At 35.0% G+C, this 19,126-nt stretch overlaps 1 protein-coding gene across 3 annotated transcripts; it reads right to left on the bottom strand.

Moving 5' to 3' along the window:
* Nucleotides 1–138: 138 nt before the first annotated feature.
* LOC145727528 (uncharacterized) lies at nt 139–17,255 on the bottom strand. Of its 3 annotated transcripts, none has more exons than XM_081977129.1 (20): nt 16,984–17,255; nt 12,480–12,689; nt 11,078–11,214; nt 9,993–10,091; nt 9,757–9,937; nt 8,475–8,495; nt 8,023–8,235; nt 7,317–7,467; nt 7,083–7,254; nt 6,883–7,026; nt 4,333–4,574; nt 4,010–4,270; nt 3,773–3,946; nt 3,533–3,718; nt 3,185–3,419; nt 2,606–2,724; nt 2,403–2,548; nt 2,203–2,350; nt 1,921–2,142; nt 139–1,866 (listed from the first exon to the last, which is right to left on the bottom strand). In XM_081977129.1, the coding sequence occupies exons 2-20, from the start codon at nt 12,679–12,681 to the stop codon at nt 1,731–1,733; spliced, it is 3,189 nt and encodes a 1,062-aa protein (XP_081833255.1). In that variant the 5' UTR covers nt 12,682–12,689; nt 16,984–17,255; the 3' UTR covers nt 139–1,730. The 3 variants fall into 3 exon arrangements, with proteins under 3 accessions (XP_081833255.1, XP_081833256.1, XP_081833257.1); XM_081977130.1 differs by having other exon boundaries at nt 16,997–17,255; XM_081977131.1 differs by lacking the exon at nt 8,475–8,495.
* Nucleotides 17,256–19,126: the final 1,871 nt, after the last annotated feature.

Below are 19,126 nucleotides of genomic sequence, written 5' to 3'. Positions count from 1 at the left end.
TTGTTTCACTTTGATCTTTGATCATACAGGTTATTGCATCATTTACATTCACCAATTGCAAAATAGAGAAAATAAACGTACATATAACAACCTACTTTATTTATATAAATACTAATGGTAATAGTAAAAAAAGGCAAATATTTCGGAAAACTTTTTATTAAATAGCGTGACAATATAACCACGACTTCATGGGTTTTACTCTTGGTTTACCTTAAAAATCTCTTGAAATACTTTCTAAAATCAAAACATGATAATAAGCTGACGAGTTGCTTCTTCAGGCCCCAGTCTAAAGTTTTGTACATTGAGGAATATAGGACCCAAGCAATTCGAAATTCTATACAAATTTCATTCACCTATCTATCGATAAAAACGAGTACCGGTACTTATAGCACAGCAACGTTCAGGCAGGAACAAATTTGCCTTAATGTTTTTTTTTTACTAACGACCGCTTAATCGTCATAGCCTACCTCTAAGCTTATTTTGTTTTAATCTATTTTTAATTAGTTTGTTTACTCATTTGTCTCTCTCATTCTACTTTCAACTGCTATCAGCTTTAAGGGGGAATCTAATGTGCCTCATCACTGAATTGTTAATTCATGCTGATGTCGTCACTAGTACAATTACAGCACTCTGTTTGTTGTTTGTGATTGGTCAAGAAAAAGCAGTAAACTAAAAGTTGCTTTTATTGACCAGTCACAAACTACTACCACAAATACATACACATATCATGTGTGTCACATATATGACATTCCCCCATACAATTTCCTAATTAAAAAGTTTATGTTCTTATTGTCAGTTCACCTGACGATCTAGATCAAACAATAGAGTCTATAAATTACAATAATGATACCAACAGTATCAAATAACTCATATATACAGAATTTTTACAAATTGATGCAGGTTGTTGTTTAATAAACATAATAATTATATAACTGCAGTTCTCTTAACCACATAACACAATGATATGCATGGCTGATGCTAGATTTTTTAAGAAAATACAATATATAAAAATTTCAAACAGGGATTTTTGTTTAAAAAAAATACTAAAGCACTATAACACGTAACTAAACTGCCTGGGATTGCCCAATACCACAGTTTAGTAATAATTTTTAATTTTAATTAGTCTATAATTTAGAATGTAAATTATCTCTGCAGCCATCAACCTACATTTTCAATAATTTCACTAATTGTAACTCAAACTAGACTCACTATACTCTCTAATAAAAATCCAATAATAATTAATTAGTATTTGAGTATTTTGTTGGTGAACATTTTCACCTACTATCACACGAACTTTGTACAAAAATAATGAAATTTTCTATGAAACGTAATTATAAATCTCTAATGAAAGTAGTAAAAAATCACAACGCTATATGAAATTCGCTTACGGTTTTGGTCCATCTCCAACTTTAGCCGATTGTGTCTGTAACATGATTTTTGGAACTTGTGTGGTACTACCAGTAATGCAAACAAGTTTTTGAGTGAATATTTTGTTTGGTTATTGTTCTGGTGAATTTTGATTTACTACACCCACCCGATCGGCTTCGAACCTTGTGTACAATCTTTTTAAACCTCATTCCTGATTACCTAACTATAGCTACGATCAATGCACTAATCTGTCTAAAGTGACAGATATAAAATATCGACCCAATTCTGTGCCCTAAGTAAAGATTACGTCACACTGTCGTGACCCTGTCAATCTCTACGTAGCGCACAGAATTGTCGCTTTGTCAGCTGCAGATTACTCCGGTGCCGCTTTTCTCCTCGACGATGGCGGTGTCAGAAGACAAACTTTGTAAACGAGTTTGTAATATCGAACGCGGTCTTCTTCTGCATGTTTTCCAGATCAGATAACCGAGCACTGAGCTAGAAAAAATGATGTCACTAGTAATTTCCTTTATGATGAGGAAAACTGTTTACCTGCAGATAAGTACAAACACTATTCCGATAAGTAAATAGATCGGCGGCAGTTGAAGTAAAATTGAACAATGAGTTAAGGCTTCGTCCGTTCCGGACGGACAATCTTCGATTCCGTCACACCATACTGAAGCGTTAATGCACGCGTCCAGTTCCGGACATTTATATTGGCAGTGGTCCGATTTTATCATGAAAATCCCTAAACCATTAGGAGGTATATCTTTCCTGTAAATTAATTTGCACTAGCGTTATGTTTCTTATAAATGCCTTAAACTAAAAAAAAACCTTCTCATTAGTTCCAGCCACATGACTGGATAACTTCCAGGTTCTTTCCCGTAAAACTCTACCGCCACAGTTCTGGGCAACTCTTGTCCTAACGAGTCCACTTCGACTTTGTCCAAAGTCAGTTGTCCAACGGTGTTCTTTGAATTCGCTAAACCAAAAAAGGTGGATAAACATGAATTCTTAAAAAATTACAAAAGTACCATTGATGGTCCAGCCATCCGAAAACACTTCCACCATTTTATCTCTGGACACAACGTCTTCTGGACATATAAGGGCAGTGTACAAGGCAGTGTGGACGATTATTCGGTTTCTAGTTTTGCATGTGTGACTTGTCCAGGACATCGATCTGGGTTAAAATTGTTGCAGTTTATAATAACTAAATGTTTTCATAAATTAGACTAACCTTAAAGTGTTATTGTTGCTCCATCTACTAGAGTGACCAAGGATAGCTCCTCCAATTTTTAAGTAAAGAAACTTGTTATGTCCTGGTAGGAATACTCTTGGACTATTTTCGCAGTTAACCTGCAGAAACAGTGAATCTGGGTTTTTAAATTAAATTTTTTAGTAATATTAATAAACAGTTTTTCTGAATGGGCATGATATTTTGGTATAGGTCATCTCGCAAAAAACGATTTCTGTGTCGAATGACACTGATCCTAAAATTGTTCTTCCAGAAATTATTAACAGCTATATACGGATTGCCTAGTGGCACTAAGGGGCTTTGTATCTAATTGCTGCTCTATTAGTTAACCAATTAATAGGTAAATTAAACGAGACGTTACGCGGTCAGACTGGAGGACAATTAAGGACGAAGGGTGACAACGTTCCACCCTCAAATCGCTCGGTATAAATTAGAAACAGCTAAACCAACAATTAATAACTAATGGGATTATGGTAGTTGTTTTAATTGTTGTGACAGGACTCGAGTTGGCCAGGGAGAAAAACATAACACGGCTTACGAAAATCTCGGACAAAAACTCACCTCCTGACCTTCGGCCGGATGCCTGAACAGAAGCTCGCCATTAGCGCCGCTTTTTCTTAGGTCTAACTCGCAGACGGGGGTCCTAATGAATTTCCAATGACCTTCGAAGTACAGGGACGTAAAATCGTCGGAGGCGTTCATCCCGGTCACGTCGAACCGTAATTCCACCACGTTAGACGACGAAATGTACGTGTAGGGCAATAGTTTGTTTTTGTCTACCCCGCAGAGGCAATCTCTGATGGAAAATCGGGAAATTCGATTAGCAGATTGTTCCAGTTGTGTTTTTGATTTTGTTATCAATAATGCAACGCATACATAATTAAATTATTAACAGACTAAGACATCTACCTGGGAATTCCAGGCACATCATTCCACGGCACTTCAAAAAACCGTAAGGTGGCACTAATATTCCCAGAACACTCCAGTCTTTCCGTATCTGGATTAACTTGGGTGTCACACTCACGATTAATCCTGACGTCATCCAAAGTGATTTTGATTGTTTCACCTTTCTGCCCTTCGAAACGGTAAACGCAACTGAAATTGTTAGGCAAAGCTTACAGGGTTGGTTTCAGCCATTCTTAATGCTACCTGATGTTTTTTGAACCCCCACGACCGTACAAGAAAATATCGGGAGGCGAACGAAACTTTTGACTGGCTTCGTTTTCCATGGCGGTGAATTTCCGTGAACACGGTCCTGGACCGTAAGGGTCTCCGTCCAAATGTAGGTCCACAAACTCGTAAAGTGCTTTGAAACTTATTGGTCTGGAAGAGACGGAATAATACAGGGACGAAGTTTATCATTGAAACAGCGAAAAAGTCACTCACTTTAAAGCGGTAGAATCAGCCAGTTTTAACTCTAAAGTCAGAGTGTCTCCCGAAGTCAGATAACTCTCAGTAAAACTGCAAGGCCTCGGAAACTTTCTGGTCAAATTGGCCAGCAGAAAATGTTCGCAACTCCTCGGAATATGTTCCCTGCAAAATCTTGCCAGCATCGTCACGTTTTTGCCGCCCTTAGAGGACGACGCGATCGTCTTGGGTATTGAGTTTGTGGCGAACTTTTCTGTATTATATTTTTCTTTGCTGCCACTGACAATTTCCGTTGATAGATAGACACATTAATATAAAATAGGGGGGTGAGTATACAATACCAAAATAGGCCTTCGCAGTTGCTCGGGTGCCACAGCAGTCCGTCCCAGACGTTTAAATAGCTGCGACACATTTTATCTGGAGCACGTGGGTCCCAAGAGTTTCCAGCGTGAAATTTCAGGATTGATAACCATACTCTGTATCTGGGTGGGGGCGTTATCATTCCAACTGATCTCCAATCGGGATAACGAGAGTTTAGTGGCCGGAATGGAGCTGGTGACGTTGATGCCAATGGATCCATTCCCTAAAAGGACAAGAATAACGAGTTTAGTTAATGATGTAGAAAATCCAGTAGTTTTGTTACGTATATGTTATGCTTTAATTTTATTATAACGGGTGAAAATAAACAATTATTAAAAAAACATAAGCAGGGAATTTAGTACAGAAATTCGATTAATGCTTAAGGTGAGATTGCAAGAAAAACATGTAATCGAAAACTGAAGAACCTGATTTGGAAATTTGGAAGCTAAAAAGCCAAGAATGACAGATAATAGCAGAAAGTTTCAACTCAGTTACAGATAAGTCGAAATAACTCAGATAAGATGTAACTTTTTCTGATATAATTACTAGATATTTGAAATACAAAAATATGAAGGCATAAAATTCACGATTTTAAGAGACTTTTTTTTTCAAGAAAATAAAGAAAATTTATTTATTTAATTTATAGAAAAGGTATATTTTTGTAGGGATGTCAAGTGTTTACCATTATAGTTAGTTTTAGTAGGATTGTATGTAGTTATTAAGAAAATTAACAGTATTACTTGATGAACTTCAAAGGAGGTGAAAAAGGTGGTACGTGGAGGTAGGTAAGGTGGGAAAAAAGGTTTTTTTTGTTTTTGGTTGTTGATTGTCAAGAGAGACTTTTAATGAGAGCTGGAAAGTCAGTTTTCTAAAAAATTCGAGCAAAAATCAGACTATTGAAGATCAGGGGATCTTAGAAAGCTGTTTCCTTCCGGAACGGAAGTTACTGAGTGTAATACCGAGTGCTACCAGCAATTGTACCGTCTAGTCCACGTTATGACATGGAGCAGATTGTGATAGAGGACCTATTCCAGAAGTGGTTAAATCGATAACCGAGGAGGCCTCGGTTTGCAGTTAAAAATCCACCTCAACGGAAAGGAAGAAGATTGGTCAACTGACGGTTTATTTTGGACAATTTGGACTCTTTGACGAAGAGTATTAGTTGTAAGTAGTTTGTAATTTTTTGTATTAAAGATATTTGTAGTTTCAATGATATATTTAGAAGCAGGATTTTTAGGTAGAAAGTAAGTTAGATAGGTTTAGTTATTTACCTTAAAAATAACCTGGCATCCCTATAATATAATTTTTATTCAAGCTTATTTATTTACATTTTCTTTATTTACTAGAATATTAGAATGAATGGTCAGGGTGAATCTGATGCCAGTTATGATGATATTATCATGCAACTAGGAGGTGAGGGAGATTTGAGTAAATCTCATCTTCAGAATGATAATAATCGTGACAAGACCTTCAAATTTATGTTATGGTAACATACAAAAGCTCTAATAATGTGCGAGCTTAACACAGGTTACTCGGATAGTGATTTATTAAGCAGTCGTTCTTCCAGAAATGCAAGTTGCGAATAGCAGCTGACTTATTTGCTAAACAGCGCTATTGTTCATTGAAAATACTCCAAATATACCTATACTGACAATAAATCTTACTCTGATTCATTAAAATAAATATTCTAAACTGAAAGTACTGGCTCTAAATATATGAATCAACCCTGTAGGTATTATTCCAGAAAACACCATAATCAAATTGAGAGAAGAAAATATGGGTTTATACATTTCTGTAGCTAAATGTGTGTCATAAACGTATAAATAATGAGCTACCTAAATTGACTTACTTATTTTATTATTATTTTTGGTGTAGTTAATTTCAGCTTTAAGAGTGTTATGCTACATTACCATAATCAATAAAAAAACTAGATTAATGATCGAATAACTTGTCCGCAAAAAAAAAACAGAAAATTAGACATCAGGTTGTAAATTCTTAGCCGAAAAGTAAAGACTAATTAATTGCAGTTTGTATACCTGAAACTGCAAGAACAGGAAAGTCCCACTTTTGTTTTCGAGTAAACACAATACCTGCAACGGCAACGGAGTCATAAGGGAGATAGATTACCCCAGGATAATTAATAAGACGTCCCGGGCAGTCGGGGATAAAAGAAATCCTAAAACCAAGCAACTTAATGGAATTTTATAAGCTGTTAAAGGAAGAATGAACTCGCGAAATGCAATTTTCGTTTCGACTATAGTCCCGGCCCGACTCCGTTCGTAAATGGGGAGATTAATTTCCGATCGATTGCGAAATCCTGTAATTTAAAAGCCGGAGTCGAACGCAACATGAAACGTTCCACTGAACGCGTAAAAAAAAAATGTTATAAAACATCGCTCGAAGTTGAAAACTTTTCACCCACAACTTAGAAAAACGGTTTTTGCACGTGTTTATAACGCAATCGATGTTTTTGAATTATGTTTTGGGGTGGTTTTGCGACACCAACCTAATTTGAAAGATTTAAAACTTACCTGCAGATGATAAAGACACGTAGTGTTGGCGGGCAGGGAGTGTATAGGGCTCTCCAGAATGCCCCTGTTCGTTCCACGTAGCCAAAATTCGCAATTTCGCTTCTGTTTGACAAAGGACGGTGCTTGCTGATCCACGAACTTCACCTGCAAGTAACCGTCGAGATGCAATTACACGAGCAAATCAAATTCGACAACTTCACCTCGACTTCAAGCTGAAATCCGTGTAAACCATTGACGGGCGTCGGCTGCAAAAACGTTCCGTAAGGGGACGTGGAAAACTCCACCAAAAGTTCGTGTCCGCTGGATATTGCTTCCGGTACGGCCTCACCGCCTCCGCAAAATTTTAAAATTACGGCGTCCCGAGTAGTGTAACTACAGGAAGAATAACATCTAATATTAGCACGTGCCAGTTTCAATACGTTTGTTAAAATTACCCATCGTAAACGGTTACGTAGTCTTGCACATCGTCGCACTCGTTCCAGACCTTAAGTTCTCTAGGGGTAGCCGTTCCGTATAGAGTTGACTCGCTTCTGATTGAAATTAACTGTCCTTTTGGTTGTCGAACGACGATTAAAGCGTGTTTGCCTGTAATCAAGATTTTCAGGTCACTCCAATATTAACTGGAACATTTTGGGTTTGTTTAAGAAGTCCAAGAAAAGTGTTCAGTTTCAGTTAAGTATCAAGGATAATCTGAAAATTTGTGAGAATTGCTTCTGACGATTTGTGTAAACTAAATTGTCAGAGCTTATTGGATTACGCGTAAACTTTCACTAATTTCCGACCAAAAATTGCATTTTCTAACCGTCCAGCACATATTGTGGCAGACTTTTTAAAACTGCTGAATCGAACTTTATTTCTTTCCACAAACATTAAAGTTAAAAGCTGTCCATTAGATACACACAGAAAGCCACTCAAACCATTAACACATTTTATAAACTGAGGCAATTGAAAATCCAAGCGTTGATTAATCCTGTTGTTTACGAGTTAAAGTGAAGGATTGAAGGGCGTGATTGCGTCTATTGATAAATTATGGCACTAAAATGTGAGTTTTGTACAAATTATGTTTTCCCTGAGATAAACGCAATTTTTTGTACTTCAAAACTTTTCTTCCTCAATCAAAAGTAGAAAAAGCGGACTTACCTGGAGGAATTTCGTGCTGCCTCACGGCATAATAGCAGGTCAAATTTCTTGGGTAAACTCCAGGAAAGTTGGGTGATTGAAGACGGCAGTGCTTTTTATCACAGTCGCTGAATATTCGAGAACAATACGTTCCGGGTATAAGTTCGCCTAGGTAGTACTCAGGTTCCGGAGAAGAAGTTGGAAGCGACACGTTAAAAAATGGTGGAAGAGCACCTTTAAATCATTTCTAGTTAAAAACCAACAAATTTATTTTTATTTTTTGAAGAAGGTGATTGTATTTGTGATGAATTCATGTTACTGTGCTTTGAAGAAAAATGTGAACACTTTGCCTGGATGTAACCGTTCAAATTGCTTTATCCAGGCAAGTTTAAAAAGTAAATCCGCAGTTGGTGTGTGCTGATACGCTAGAAGTGCTTATATAACGTGTTTTTTCCAGAAAAAACCCTACTCACCCTTTCGTCTTTTTTTATGCCCTGGAACGCAGGACCAAATTGAAATTTAAATATTTATCTTAAATGAATCTTCACTTCTTTATGTCCGAAAGATTGGTCTTATTCAAAGCTTTTCGGAGAAAGAATTCACTGATTCTGTATCGTAAAACTACATACAGGGTGATTGAATAAAAATCGTGACACCTATATTCATGACTCTCAAAAGTAACAAATGTATGTATAAATTTCAGTTACATATGGAGTAAAAGTAGTTCAAATTTTGTAATTTTTAGAATCAAAATAGTATTTTTAATAATCCAGGTGATTCATTTGATTTGATTTGAACTTTTACGTTGTCAAAATGGTCACGTGACTCATTTGACTTCATTAATGAGCATAATGTGTTACGTTTAAGGTATTTTATTCCTCATTCTGATGACCTAAATAATGCTTTTGATACTACCCAAATAAGGGTAGTTTTAAGTGTAGTCTTGTTAATGCTGTCTTTTCTCCCAAAAAATATTTAAATAAATTGTAGAATTTAAAACAAGTAAAAATAACACTTATTTTTGAAATTTTCAATAAATATTATTACAATACTCTATTAAGGTTATTTTTAAACACAAAAAGATGTTTGTAAAAATTTTTCATATTTTGACTATCTAGGTCATACTCTGTAAACTCTGATCAGTGGTAACTTCCAGAAACATTGTTTAGGTCATCAAAAAGACAAAGAAAATACTTTTTAAACCCCTATCACCCATTTTTACCAACATTTTAAATCTTCAAATATTTTAAAGTCAAGTCACACAGGATTTTCAATATAATTCTTAAGTCATACATACTGAGCAAAAAAATAAAATTTTACACACTTTTCGTTAGAATATAAATCAAATGTACAGCTTCTGGTGGACCATCACTGACTGCAGTGTTCATAAATTCTGGTACAAACTGGGAAATAAATGATAATTATAAGATTGCTTGACACAAAGCCGCATTTTACTTGGAAACGTGCCTCTATAATGCTTTTAAAACTTATCTACTAATTAGATTAAAAGCTTTGAAGAAAGCGCTGAATTAACAAAACACTCTTTTAAATGGAACCAATTTACCGCAAAATTCACTAACACTCTTCCATTTAATCTAGTTTTTAGCAATAAAAAATTGACCATTCTGTTTTAATAAAGTAAGTAAGTTCTAATTCTAACTCTATAAAAATCATTTCTTTTTGAGAGTCATAAATGAGGTAAGCACGTATACTATCAGTTTCTTGTGTAAAAGTACGGATAAAAGTTTCACTTACTTCCTCCATACCGTACAACGGCAGCTCTTTTCCTTAGAAATTTATATTCCATCCGATAATCGAAATTGTAACCATTCTCAATTTTTGACAGTTTTAACAAGTTTACGTGTATAGTGATGGATTTCGTTTCGCTGTAATACATCACGGGTCCCCATGACGTCCCGCACCATGATCCTCTTACCTACCAATCAAATCTTCTAGTTGAAAAAAAAAAGAGTTAAACAAGAAAGTTTCACCTGAGGACGATTGGACTCCGTGATTTGTAAGGCACCATCTGGACAACCATCCGTCATAAAAGACACAAAACGACCGAGCGTGAAACTATCAAATGTGATCTGGAAATGTTACATTGTAATAGTTAGTGACGTTTTAAATAATTAATTAACTAATTAGTGGCTTGCGCAATAGAGGAGTTTCATTCAATTCGATCCTCAAATGCATATGTTTATCCATTGAAAATTGAAATAAACGGTCCCGGTTTAGTTCACAAATGAAACAGTTTCTCGACTGCCATAAATGCTGTTTAATTATTATGCCGGAAATTAATGTATATTTTGCGATGAATATTGGGAGTAGTGCTCAAAATGTTCTACATTTTGCTATGACGCTTAATTAAATTTGGCTCCAACTAATTGTACTGGTGATCGATTCCATTATCGTTTTTAGATAGGTAACTTGGAAAATTAGATTTGTCAAGCTTCTTTTGTGGCAAAGTAAAAGCAAAAAGGCCCGAGCCTTGATATAAAATATTAATTTATTATATGACTTTCATCTAAGTCTTTGCCTGATTTTTATTCAAGACATAAAAATGTTTTTCTTCTCCTACAAGGATATATTGGTTATAATCAATCAGGACAATATTATTATCATTTCCACACATTTTTCTACTTTTTAGAGAAAATACCACTCATTTTCATCGTGATGACGTGCAAATAAAATTTTAGTAATCGGACCGTACGAGTATCTCCAAATTAGAATTAATTCATGTTGCATAGCTTAACAAATCTGAACGTTGTTAAAACCAACTCAACTGAACTAAATGCTATTGTGGTTAGGGAAAGAAGTTAAAACCTGGGAAACTCTACTGGACCATAAACCAACCAACATCACGAAATTTTCATTTTACCGTGAAATGTGTCACAGGACTCACAAGTTGCGTCACTGCGGAGAAATTTATCACGCCCCAAATGCATAACCGCGATAAATCGTGTAGATTGCAAGTTCTTATTTATTATTAATAACTGTGGTGGTGTTCCCAAACCGGAAAAAACGCAATTAAAAAACATTATTCTAATGAATTCGAAAACTAGACTCGGTTTACCTGGATTAAATCTCCATATTCCCCACCGTCCGCGGTGAAAGTTATATGACAAACGAACGGGATTTTGTCTTCTTTCGGTCGGTGCAACTCCAGATCGTACGTTTTTCCAACTAAACCGTAATAAGTACGGTTACATCCTGAAATAAAAATGAATCTAAAAGACAAATGTGAAGTTTTATTAACGGTGATTTTGAACTGAAATGTGTGGGACTGTTTGCACGAACGATTCCTAAGAGACTAAGATCGCCCCGATCAGCAAACGATTTGTAAAGTTTATCCAATGCAGTAAAATTTCATTGTACTACAAATTCCTTGAGATTTTATTTAAATAATAGTCATCTGGTTTAATTAACGGTAATTTGCAGAGTAATACCAAGCAAAGTTAACCATCATTGATGTTCAATATAATTCTCGAAAATGATTAATAGTCTCGTTATCCCTTTGACCCTTTACCGGTGTCTGTGACAAGCTTAGTGAAATAATAGTCGGAAACCTTAGAAGGTGCAACCCGCGGTTGTTGGTATAATATAGGGCGGAAGCCTTACATCGTCAGTGCTTTCGTAGAAATTAATAATTCTTTAATACGGAAACTGTGAAAGTAATTAGTTTCCTGCTTTACAAATAATGGAATGGTCAGAATCTCAAGCCATGCAATGTTTTAGAATACATAGTTTACATTAATTGGCACAACCATACAGTACACTTACTAGTAATATAACAAAACGAAACAAGCTTTCAACAACCAATTTTAAAAGAGATAAATAATTACCACTTTGGACGTGAACCAACTCTAAATTAGTCTAATCAATCATTCAGAGTATAACTCAGGAATGGAATACTAGAAGTAATTTTAACTTAATGAAAAAACTTGTCACTTAAATGTTCCAGAGAATTAATCATTCAATGCTACATACAGCTGACCAGCCAGATAATTAAAGCATGCATTATTTAAACGACTTAACCGACACACAATTTACCCAAAAACAATCTAACTTTGATCATGGGTGACCTGAATGCTAAAATTGGTTGTGGTCAATTTGTATGACTTATATGGCCCTTTGGGTTCGGACGACGAAATGAACATTGGGACTGAGTTTCTCTATAAATTCCTGAAAACTCTTTCATCATAGAAAGTAGAAGAAAGTTAACTAACTTGGCGGCAAACACCAGAATGGCTATGTTAATATGTTTTTTTAAAGGATTCGGAGAGCCAATTTGTTTGGACAGTTGCCAAATGACGCCTGATTATGTGGTCCTACTACCGAAGAAATTTAAGCTTTAAAGTTTTTCCGGATATTAAGTTCCCCTGGTTATGTAACTACTATTTCGAGAGACTTATTGAAACCGATCTTTATAGTCTGGATATTACGAATAGCACAGTTAATAGCTAAAATCTACTTACTTGTGCAGTATCTAACTTCGTCGGAAGAATCTCCGCAGTCGTCTTTGCTATCGCAAAACCGATTCGAAGGAATGCAACGTCCATTGCCGCAGGCAAATTCATCTTGTCTGCATTTGTCTGTTTTAACAGTGGCTTGGAGGAATCCGGTCAGAATGCAGGCGAGAATCAATAGTCGGAGTGCGGTTGGAATGACTGATGGCATATCGGTGACTGGAAAAATACAATCTTTACACGCTCTAAACGCTTATATTAATTATTCTCATATTGCTGAAAAGATCTGACCGTGCTTAAACTATTATACGCTTTCGTGACTCGATCCGGCTTAGGCTTCAAGTGCTCATGGAACATAACGCGGAAGTAAATACCTCATATTTACACTCAGCGTGGTCCACAAAGGGTAAAGCCCTATCTCAAACAGTCTGCAGTTTCTAGATAATATAGTTTCCCTATTTAAATTAACTTATGATCCTGCTGAATATAAAGGAGGCTAAAATGTAAATAACGTAAGATTAATTACGTTGAATAAAGCTTAGTTTCTGAGATATTTAAGTGACGTTTATCTAAACAGTTTATAGTAAATTGAGTATTATTGGTCATAAATTATTCGTTAAGTAACAATTTAGTTAGCAAAAATAAGATATTGATTATAAGATGTATTAGAAAACTCACATCCCTCATCACTTTGAAAATGGTTAAACCAATATTTGACAAAAAATGACACAATTTTAGTTTTTTTCATTGATTTGAAAAATTAATGAAAAGTCCCAAAATAGTAGACAAATTTTTATTACTTCAACCTTCATTTTTTTTTCCGGAGACTTCATTGAGGAAAATTTTTGGAAAAAAAAGCCAAAAATGCAAAATTCCAAAATTTCCTCCATTAGATAACTGATATTAAATCAGTTCAACCCATTAACATCACGTGATATGCCTTAGTTAAACTACAATTAACCTAGATTCATGCCAAGTAATAAGGTTGCCACTTGCAAGTAATTTTCATTTAAGTTTTTGAAACTTTGCAAAGTTGAAACTTTCGATTTTCAGTCACCCTTTTCCCGAAACCGATTACGAGTTATTATCGATTAAGAAAAGTTTCTAAGTTTGAGGGTGATATCCCAAGTCTGACCCTTTCAAGGGATTCAATTAACAAGATGGTCTTTACGTTACAAGTCCTAAAAGAGCTAGAATGAACATTTTATCCTCTAAAAATTTGTTTTCTAGTTTGTTTCAAAACATTTTCTGCAACAAAAACCTGAAAACTGGACTACAAAAGCGTTATCTCAATATATTAAAATATTAATCAATTTTTATTTTAAACAACAGAAACTTATATTAATTTGACGATTAATTGGTAGACATGTATGCTGATGATTTTTTTTTAGGTAACAACAATAGTAACAGAAAAGTTAACTAAAAAAAATCCGTTCCGTCATATTATTGGATTTCAAGTCGTAGGAAAAAAGGGCAATAAAACTTATACAGTCAATTTTACCGAATTTTTTTCGCAAATGTTTCCATTATAGAGCCCGGTGAACGATGTGAAAACAAGCGTCGAACCTGATGTAGGTGGAGGAAAAAGAAAGGAAGGAAAGTAAACGGAAGCAGACGGGAAAGTGATCGGAATTTATTAGTACACAGAATATCCGTTTTCTGAGCCTTATCATTGATATCGCGGTTATCTTAGAGGATGGAGGTTGTGTAGAATTTCCGTCACGTAACGAGTAAAAATATAGGTTTTACAATTTACTAGTGGAAGTATAGGAATGATTAATGGTAACAGTTTTTGTTTTTATAAAATTCAAGAAAATATGTGACAAATTGAAAACAGTTTGGAAAAGTTGTTTTGTAAACATTTTCTAAATGGTCAGCATTTCAAAGCAAAGAACTGAATTATCGAGTTTCTGGTATTATTTTAACCGTGGTTTCTTCTCCTTAGTAAAACAAATACCACCTAAGAACTTGTCCTGTCCTTTTTGATTGTATTTTGTTCCTGACTTGGTTGCAAACCGCATGATTTAGAATCCATTGCACAATTTCCAAATAAAATGTATACGAATGTTTGTTACAAATTGGTTATTTAAGAACAATAATCTGAAACAAACGGTAAAAATTGATGACCTCTTCTACCTACGACCTGAATTAAACATTTTTGCCTCTCCTTTTATTATCATATTGTAATGGTTAAAGTTGTTTTCATTTAATTCAAAATTTACACTTGTATTGCTTGTTTTTGACTTTCCAGCACTTTTTACTTAGAAGTTCTTCCAGCGATTTCTCTTTAAATTTATTGTCTAAGTAAGTAAAACTGGATACTTTTGAGCCACATAAATTGCGGTTTTGTAGTTGGTTTTCTTATCTTTATAGCGTTTTCACTTGAGGGATAAATTTTTAAATACGAAAGCTGGAGAAGATAAATTCGGAAGAGGCGTCGTAAGAAAAAGCAAGCCAGTAAAATTCACAGGTGTCCGGGAACATTCCCGAATAAATGACTATCATGCATAGACCATTTTGAGTCTAACTTTTGGGCTGAAGCCAAGCGCATTCAGCAATAAAAAGCCTTTTCCCAGGAGAAAAAATAAAATCGATGTAAAGGCTTTATGTGCCTGACAGAAACGGAGATGGGATAAGTATTTATTTGTTGTTCGGTGCACAGATCGAAAAAATCCCTTTTTTTGTTAAATTAGATAGGTTGTGATACCAAACTGATTAAAACTCGCTTTAGTGAAACGTATAACTAACAGGGCTATAAAATAACCGATCAGCCTTTAATAGGTTTTCATAATATGGACGGTTAAACATGAAACGGTTAGAGGTTTTTGAGCGTTAACAACGACGTTAATGCTCAAAAACGAATTTAGCTCACGCGCAATAATTCATTTAACTCTAAAAGCTTGGCGGTTTTTTGTTTAGTTCTATGAACTGGCAAAAGATAATGAGAGTACAAATTCAAACGGCCTTCTGCCCCAACACGAATTTCCTCTGCGCTTCGGACTGTTGCCGTTTATTCTAATAGGGTCGAACAATCTCCCCGAATAATTTTCTGGTTTCATTTTCGCCCAGGAAACTTTAGATTAAACAAAGTTTAATAACGACGAAATGGACGTCTCATTACAATATTATACATTACCGACATTTGGTTGGTTTAAAAGTATTCCCACGATAGATGGTGGAAATGATACAATTTCGAGTCCCGCTAAAACTTTCCATTTCTTAGAAATTCTCAGTTCAATTTATTGAGGTAACAAAAGAAAATTTGGGTTATGTAATCATCGGTGCAATTTTTCCGACCGCGAACCTCAAATCAGTAACCAAAAATTGGTGCCAACACCCTCCAGACAAAAGACAATCATCAAGATTAATGACGACCGTAGAAAATAATTTACGAGCGCATTCGGAAACAGAAAGGGCCAAATGAAGAATTGCAGAGTTGGTTGTCGTGATTTATTTGTTTCTTTCCTGAATTGATGATTTTTGTAATAGTTTTCCATGCCCGCAACGAATGTAATTACAACATTATTGAATCTGACGCAGCTTGGATTGCTTACAGAGCGATTAATCTTGTGTTTTATTCTAGGAAATTTTGGAGAAAATTAGCGAAATTGGTGAAATAAAATTTGATTTAAAATAGCAAAAGACATTTCAGTAAATTAGTTAGTCCGGAGTGATACCAACTCTCTTATTTTTAAATGGAATACCCTCTATATTGTTTAGTTTTTAGATTTTACGGCAAATTGTAGACATTTTCTTGTTTAATGTCGTATGTGTATCCGTTTCTGAGATATTTACAATTTATGTTAAATTTGACATGTGCAATACTCAAATTGTAATTTTTGATGTAACAAGTCCAGATGATCACAGCTCACAGCATTGTTTGTATAGTTTGTGATTGTGAAACACAAATTACCTACTGTGCTGAGATTTACGCAAATGTTGCACATGTGGACTTTTGTAATTTGTGACGTTATTCTACTTTAGTTTATTTTTCTGTATAACACACTTGACAATTAAACTGGCTTTCAACGCTAAAAATTAACTTAACCAAACGTTTTGCAATCCAACAAAACGACGGGATAAAACTGGAAGATATTTAAAATTTAGCTCCTTTTTGGAAGGGAATGAAATGTTACAGCAAATTGATGATATGGGCGTTGACAACATTCACTTTGAACCGGATGGTGTCACGTGCCAGACTGTCGGTATAACGATAACTTCTTTAGCTGAAAAATTTCCAGAACGTGTAACTCCATAAAGCCGTAAATTGTTTCTTCTCATATTCTGCCAATTTTCACATAATGAATTGTTTATCTCTAGTCTGAACATAGTTTACCATCTTCAATCTCAAAAAATTATTTTATTTTTGTTTGAGTGGTTGTTCTCACTACTTTTAGCACAGTAGTACTAGCAGATTTGATTTTTTCATCCGAACCATCTGCACTAAAATTTTAAAATTTTCAAAAGTTTGGTGTCATAAAGCATTACTTAATACTTAATTAAAACAGTATACCTTGTTGTCTTACATTCTAAAAGGTGTCCAGAAAGTTGGTCTAGTAAGGCATCGCTCTAAGGTGACCACTGGTTTCGGCGTCCACAACAATTACATAAAAAAAATTAAAATTTCAAGGTAAATAAAAAAGGGTGAGCAGAATCAGATACATGTGTGAAATTGAAAAAAGAAACGTGTTTTTGGCAGTGTGTGCGCGTTAGGTCACGTGATCGTGCTCCAGGTTAGAACCGTAGAACGACGCGACTAGGTCCTGGGTCGCGTCCTTCGGGATATTCGAATTCGACTGCATCGGCGGCGGGATCCGGTTCTTACGGAGGCCAGCAGCCAATGTTGCCGATTGTCTGAATTTAAAATTCAGTAGAAAAAAGCCTATAAATAAAGTAGACTAAATTTTGAAGAAAAAAAAAGCAACAGTACGATGAGTGGAAGCCAATAACACCAAGTCGTTAAAAGAACTAAATTTGTGGAAATTGAGTAATTCCAAATATCTTTGACTGTGAACACAGTCTTTCTGTTACATTTTCCAATCAACATCCTTCTATTGTTGTATGTACAGAATACTGGTCTATCATCCAAAAAATTAAATGTGGCAATATAGCCAAGAGCCCGCGCAAAATCCAGAAGAATCCGGGCCGCGTTGCCAGCTTAGACTCCGGGGACGAAGATTTATTGCCAGGACCCCAACGAGACTCGAGTCGTGATCAAGAATTCAATGATCTAACCTAGTATACTTATCCCTGTGGGGACACAGCAAAGAATACTGAAACAAGTTGTCACCTTATCAGATTTTTGCCACTTAGGTTTTCGCAATCCAGAGTATGTTTGACATGAATGTTTTTGAAATACGGGCCAGTTCCAAGACTATTGGAAACTATAGTCGAATCAAGATTCAACGCTACTAAAATTTGCATGATTTCTATTGGGTCGACGTTCTCTATAATTTGGAATAACAAAACGTGACAATACTGTACCTCTCCAATCAATAATAGTACATCCTGCCTCGTATAGTGCCTTTTGATGCAGTAAATGGCTTGCTTTGAAAGCACTATGATAGTATATGACATTTTTTAATTGTCAAGAAATATATTCAGAAATTGTGTTAATAAAAATGATACACTGCTAAGGAATCATAATTGTGGTTTATTTATCAATACACAATTTTGAAAAATATGACAAAAATCAAAATAAAATAAGATAACCTAACCACAATGTGATTATTACTTTCTATTACATTGTAATTGTATTTACTTTGATTTTCGCCCTGGCTCCGCAATGTAACATTGCCTGCACGATCAACTGATTTAAATCCTGTACACTTTTCTTGTTTAAATTATTTGAACATGGGACTATGGATAGTACACAAGTTGGGCCCCACTAATAAATTGATTGCCTGGAAATCTGAGCCATTGAAACGATTCGATTATATTTCAGAAATAATGATGCCCCATTATTTTTTGTCAATATTTGTACGTCATCTGCCAACAACTTGCCTTCAAGGCTGAACTAAAATTAATTTTTTTGTTTAAATATCTAACACTCTATTTTTGTTACATGTTAAAAGTTGAATTGCCCTCTCAAAATAACACATCATCTGTGTAAATGTATTTAAATGTAAATTAGCGTACGTTAAACCGTTGGAACTGTTTACACGTGTGCACAAAAGGGACAGGTAAATATCATTCCAACGTTGATAGCAATTAACAAACCAACAAAAGGGACTTAGTTGAGCCAGATTGCTAATTAAAATCCATCAACCTTGTTTATAAAACTGCGTTGGGGGTTTGACCCCACCTCGACTAATAATAATTCAATCAGAAAACCACCAGAAGAAGTGTCAACTTTTATTTTTGTTCTTTGATCATTTTACAGGGTGTTCCCCAAAAACTAAATTACGGCAGTCTAATAATATTCCTAAGCAGATAATGACAAAAACATATTTATAGATAAAAATGTTTTGTAACTTTTGGTATTCTTATTTAAGTAAAATCATTGGTAGGTACTTATGATAAAATTGTGTAGGTAAATTTCAACAAATAATTTTAGAAGATCAACAAAAAATTGTTTTAAAAGATCAATTTTTTTTATTTTTAGTTAGTCAACTTTTCTATTTGCCATGGGTAAATAAAAGTAAAAATAAGAAAGC

Source organism: Ips typographus, linkage group LG4 (assembly GCF_016097725.1).
Source record: "Ips typographus isolate SLU linkage group LG4, UJ_Ityp_2.0, whole genome shotgun sequence".
NCBI lineage: Eukaryota > Metazoa > Arthropoda > Insecta > Coleoptera > Curculionidae > Ips > Ips typographus.
This window is presented reverse-complemented; position numbering and strand designations above follow the sequence as displayed.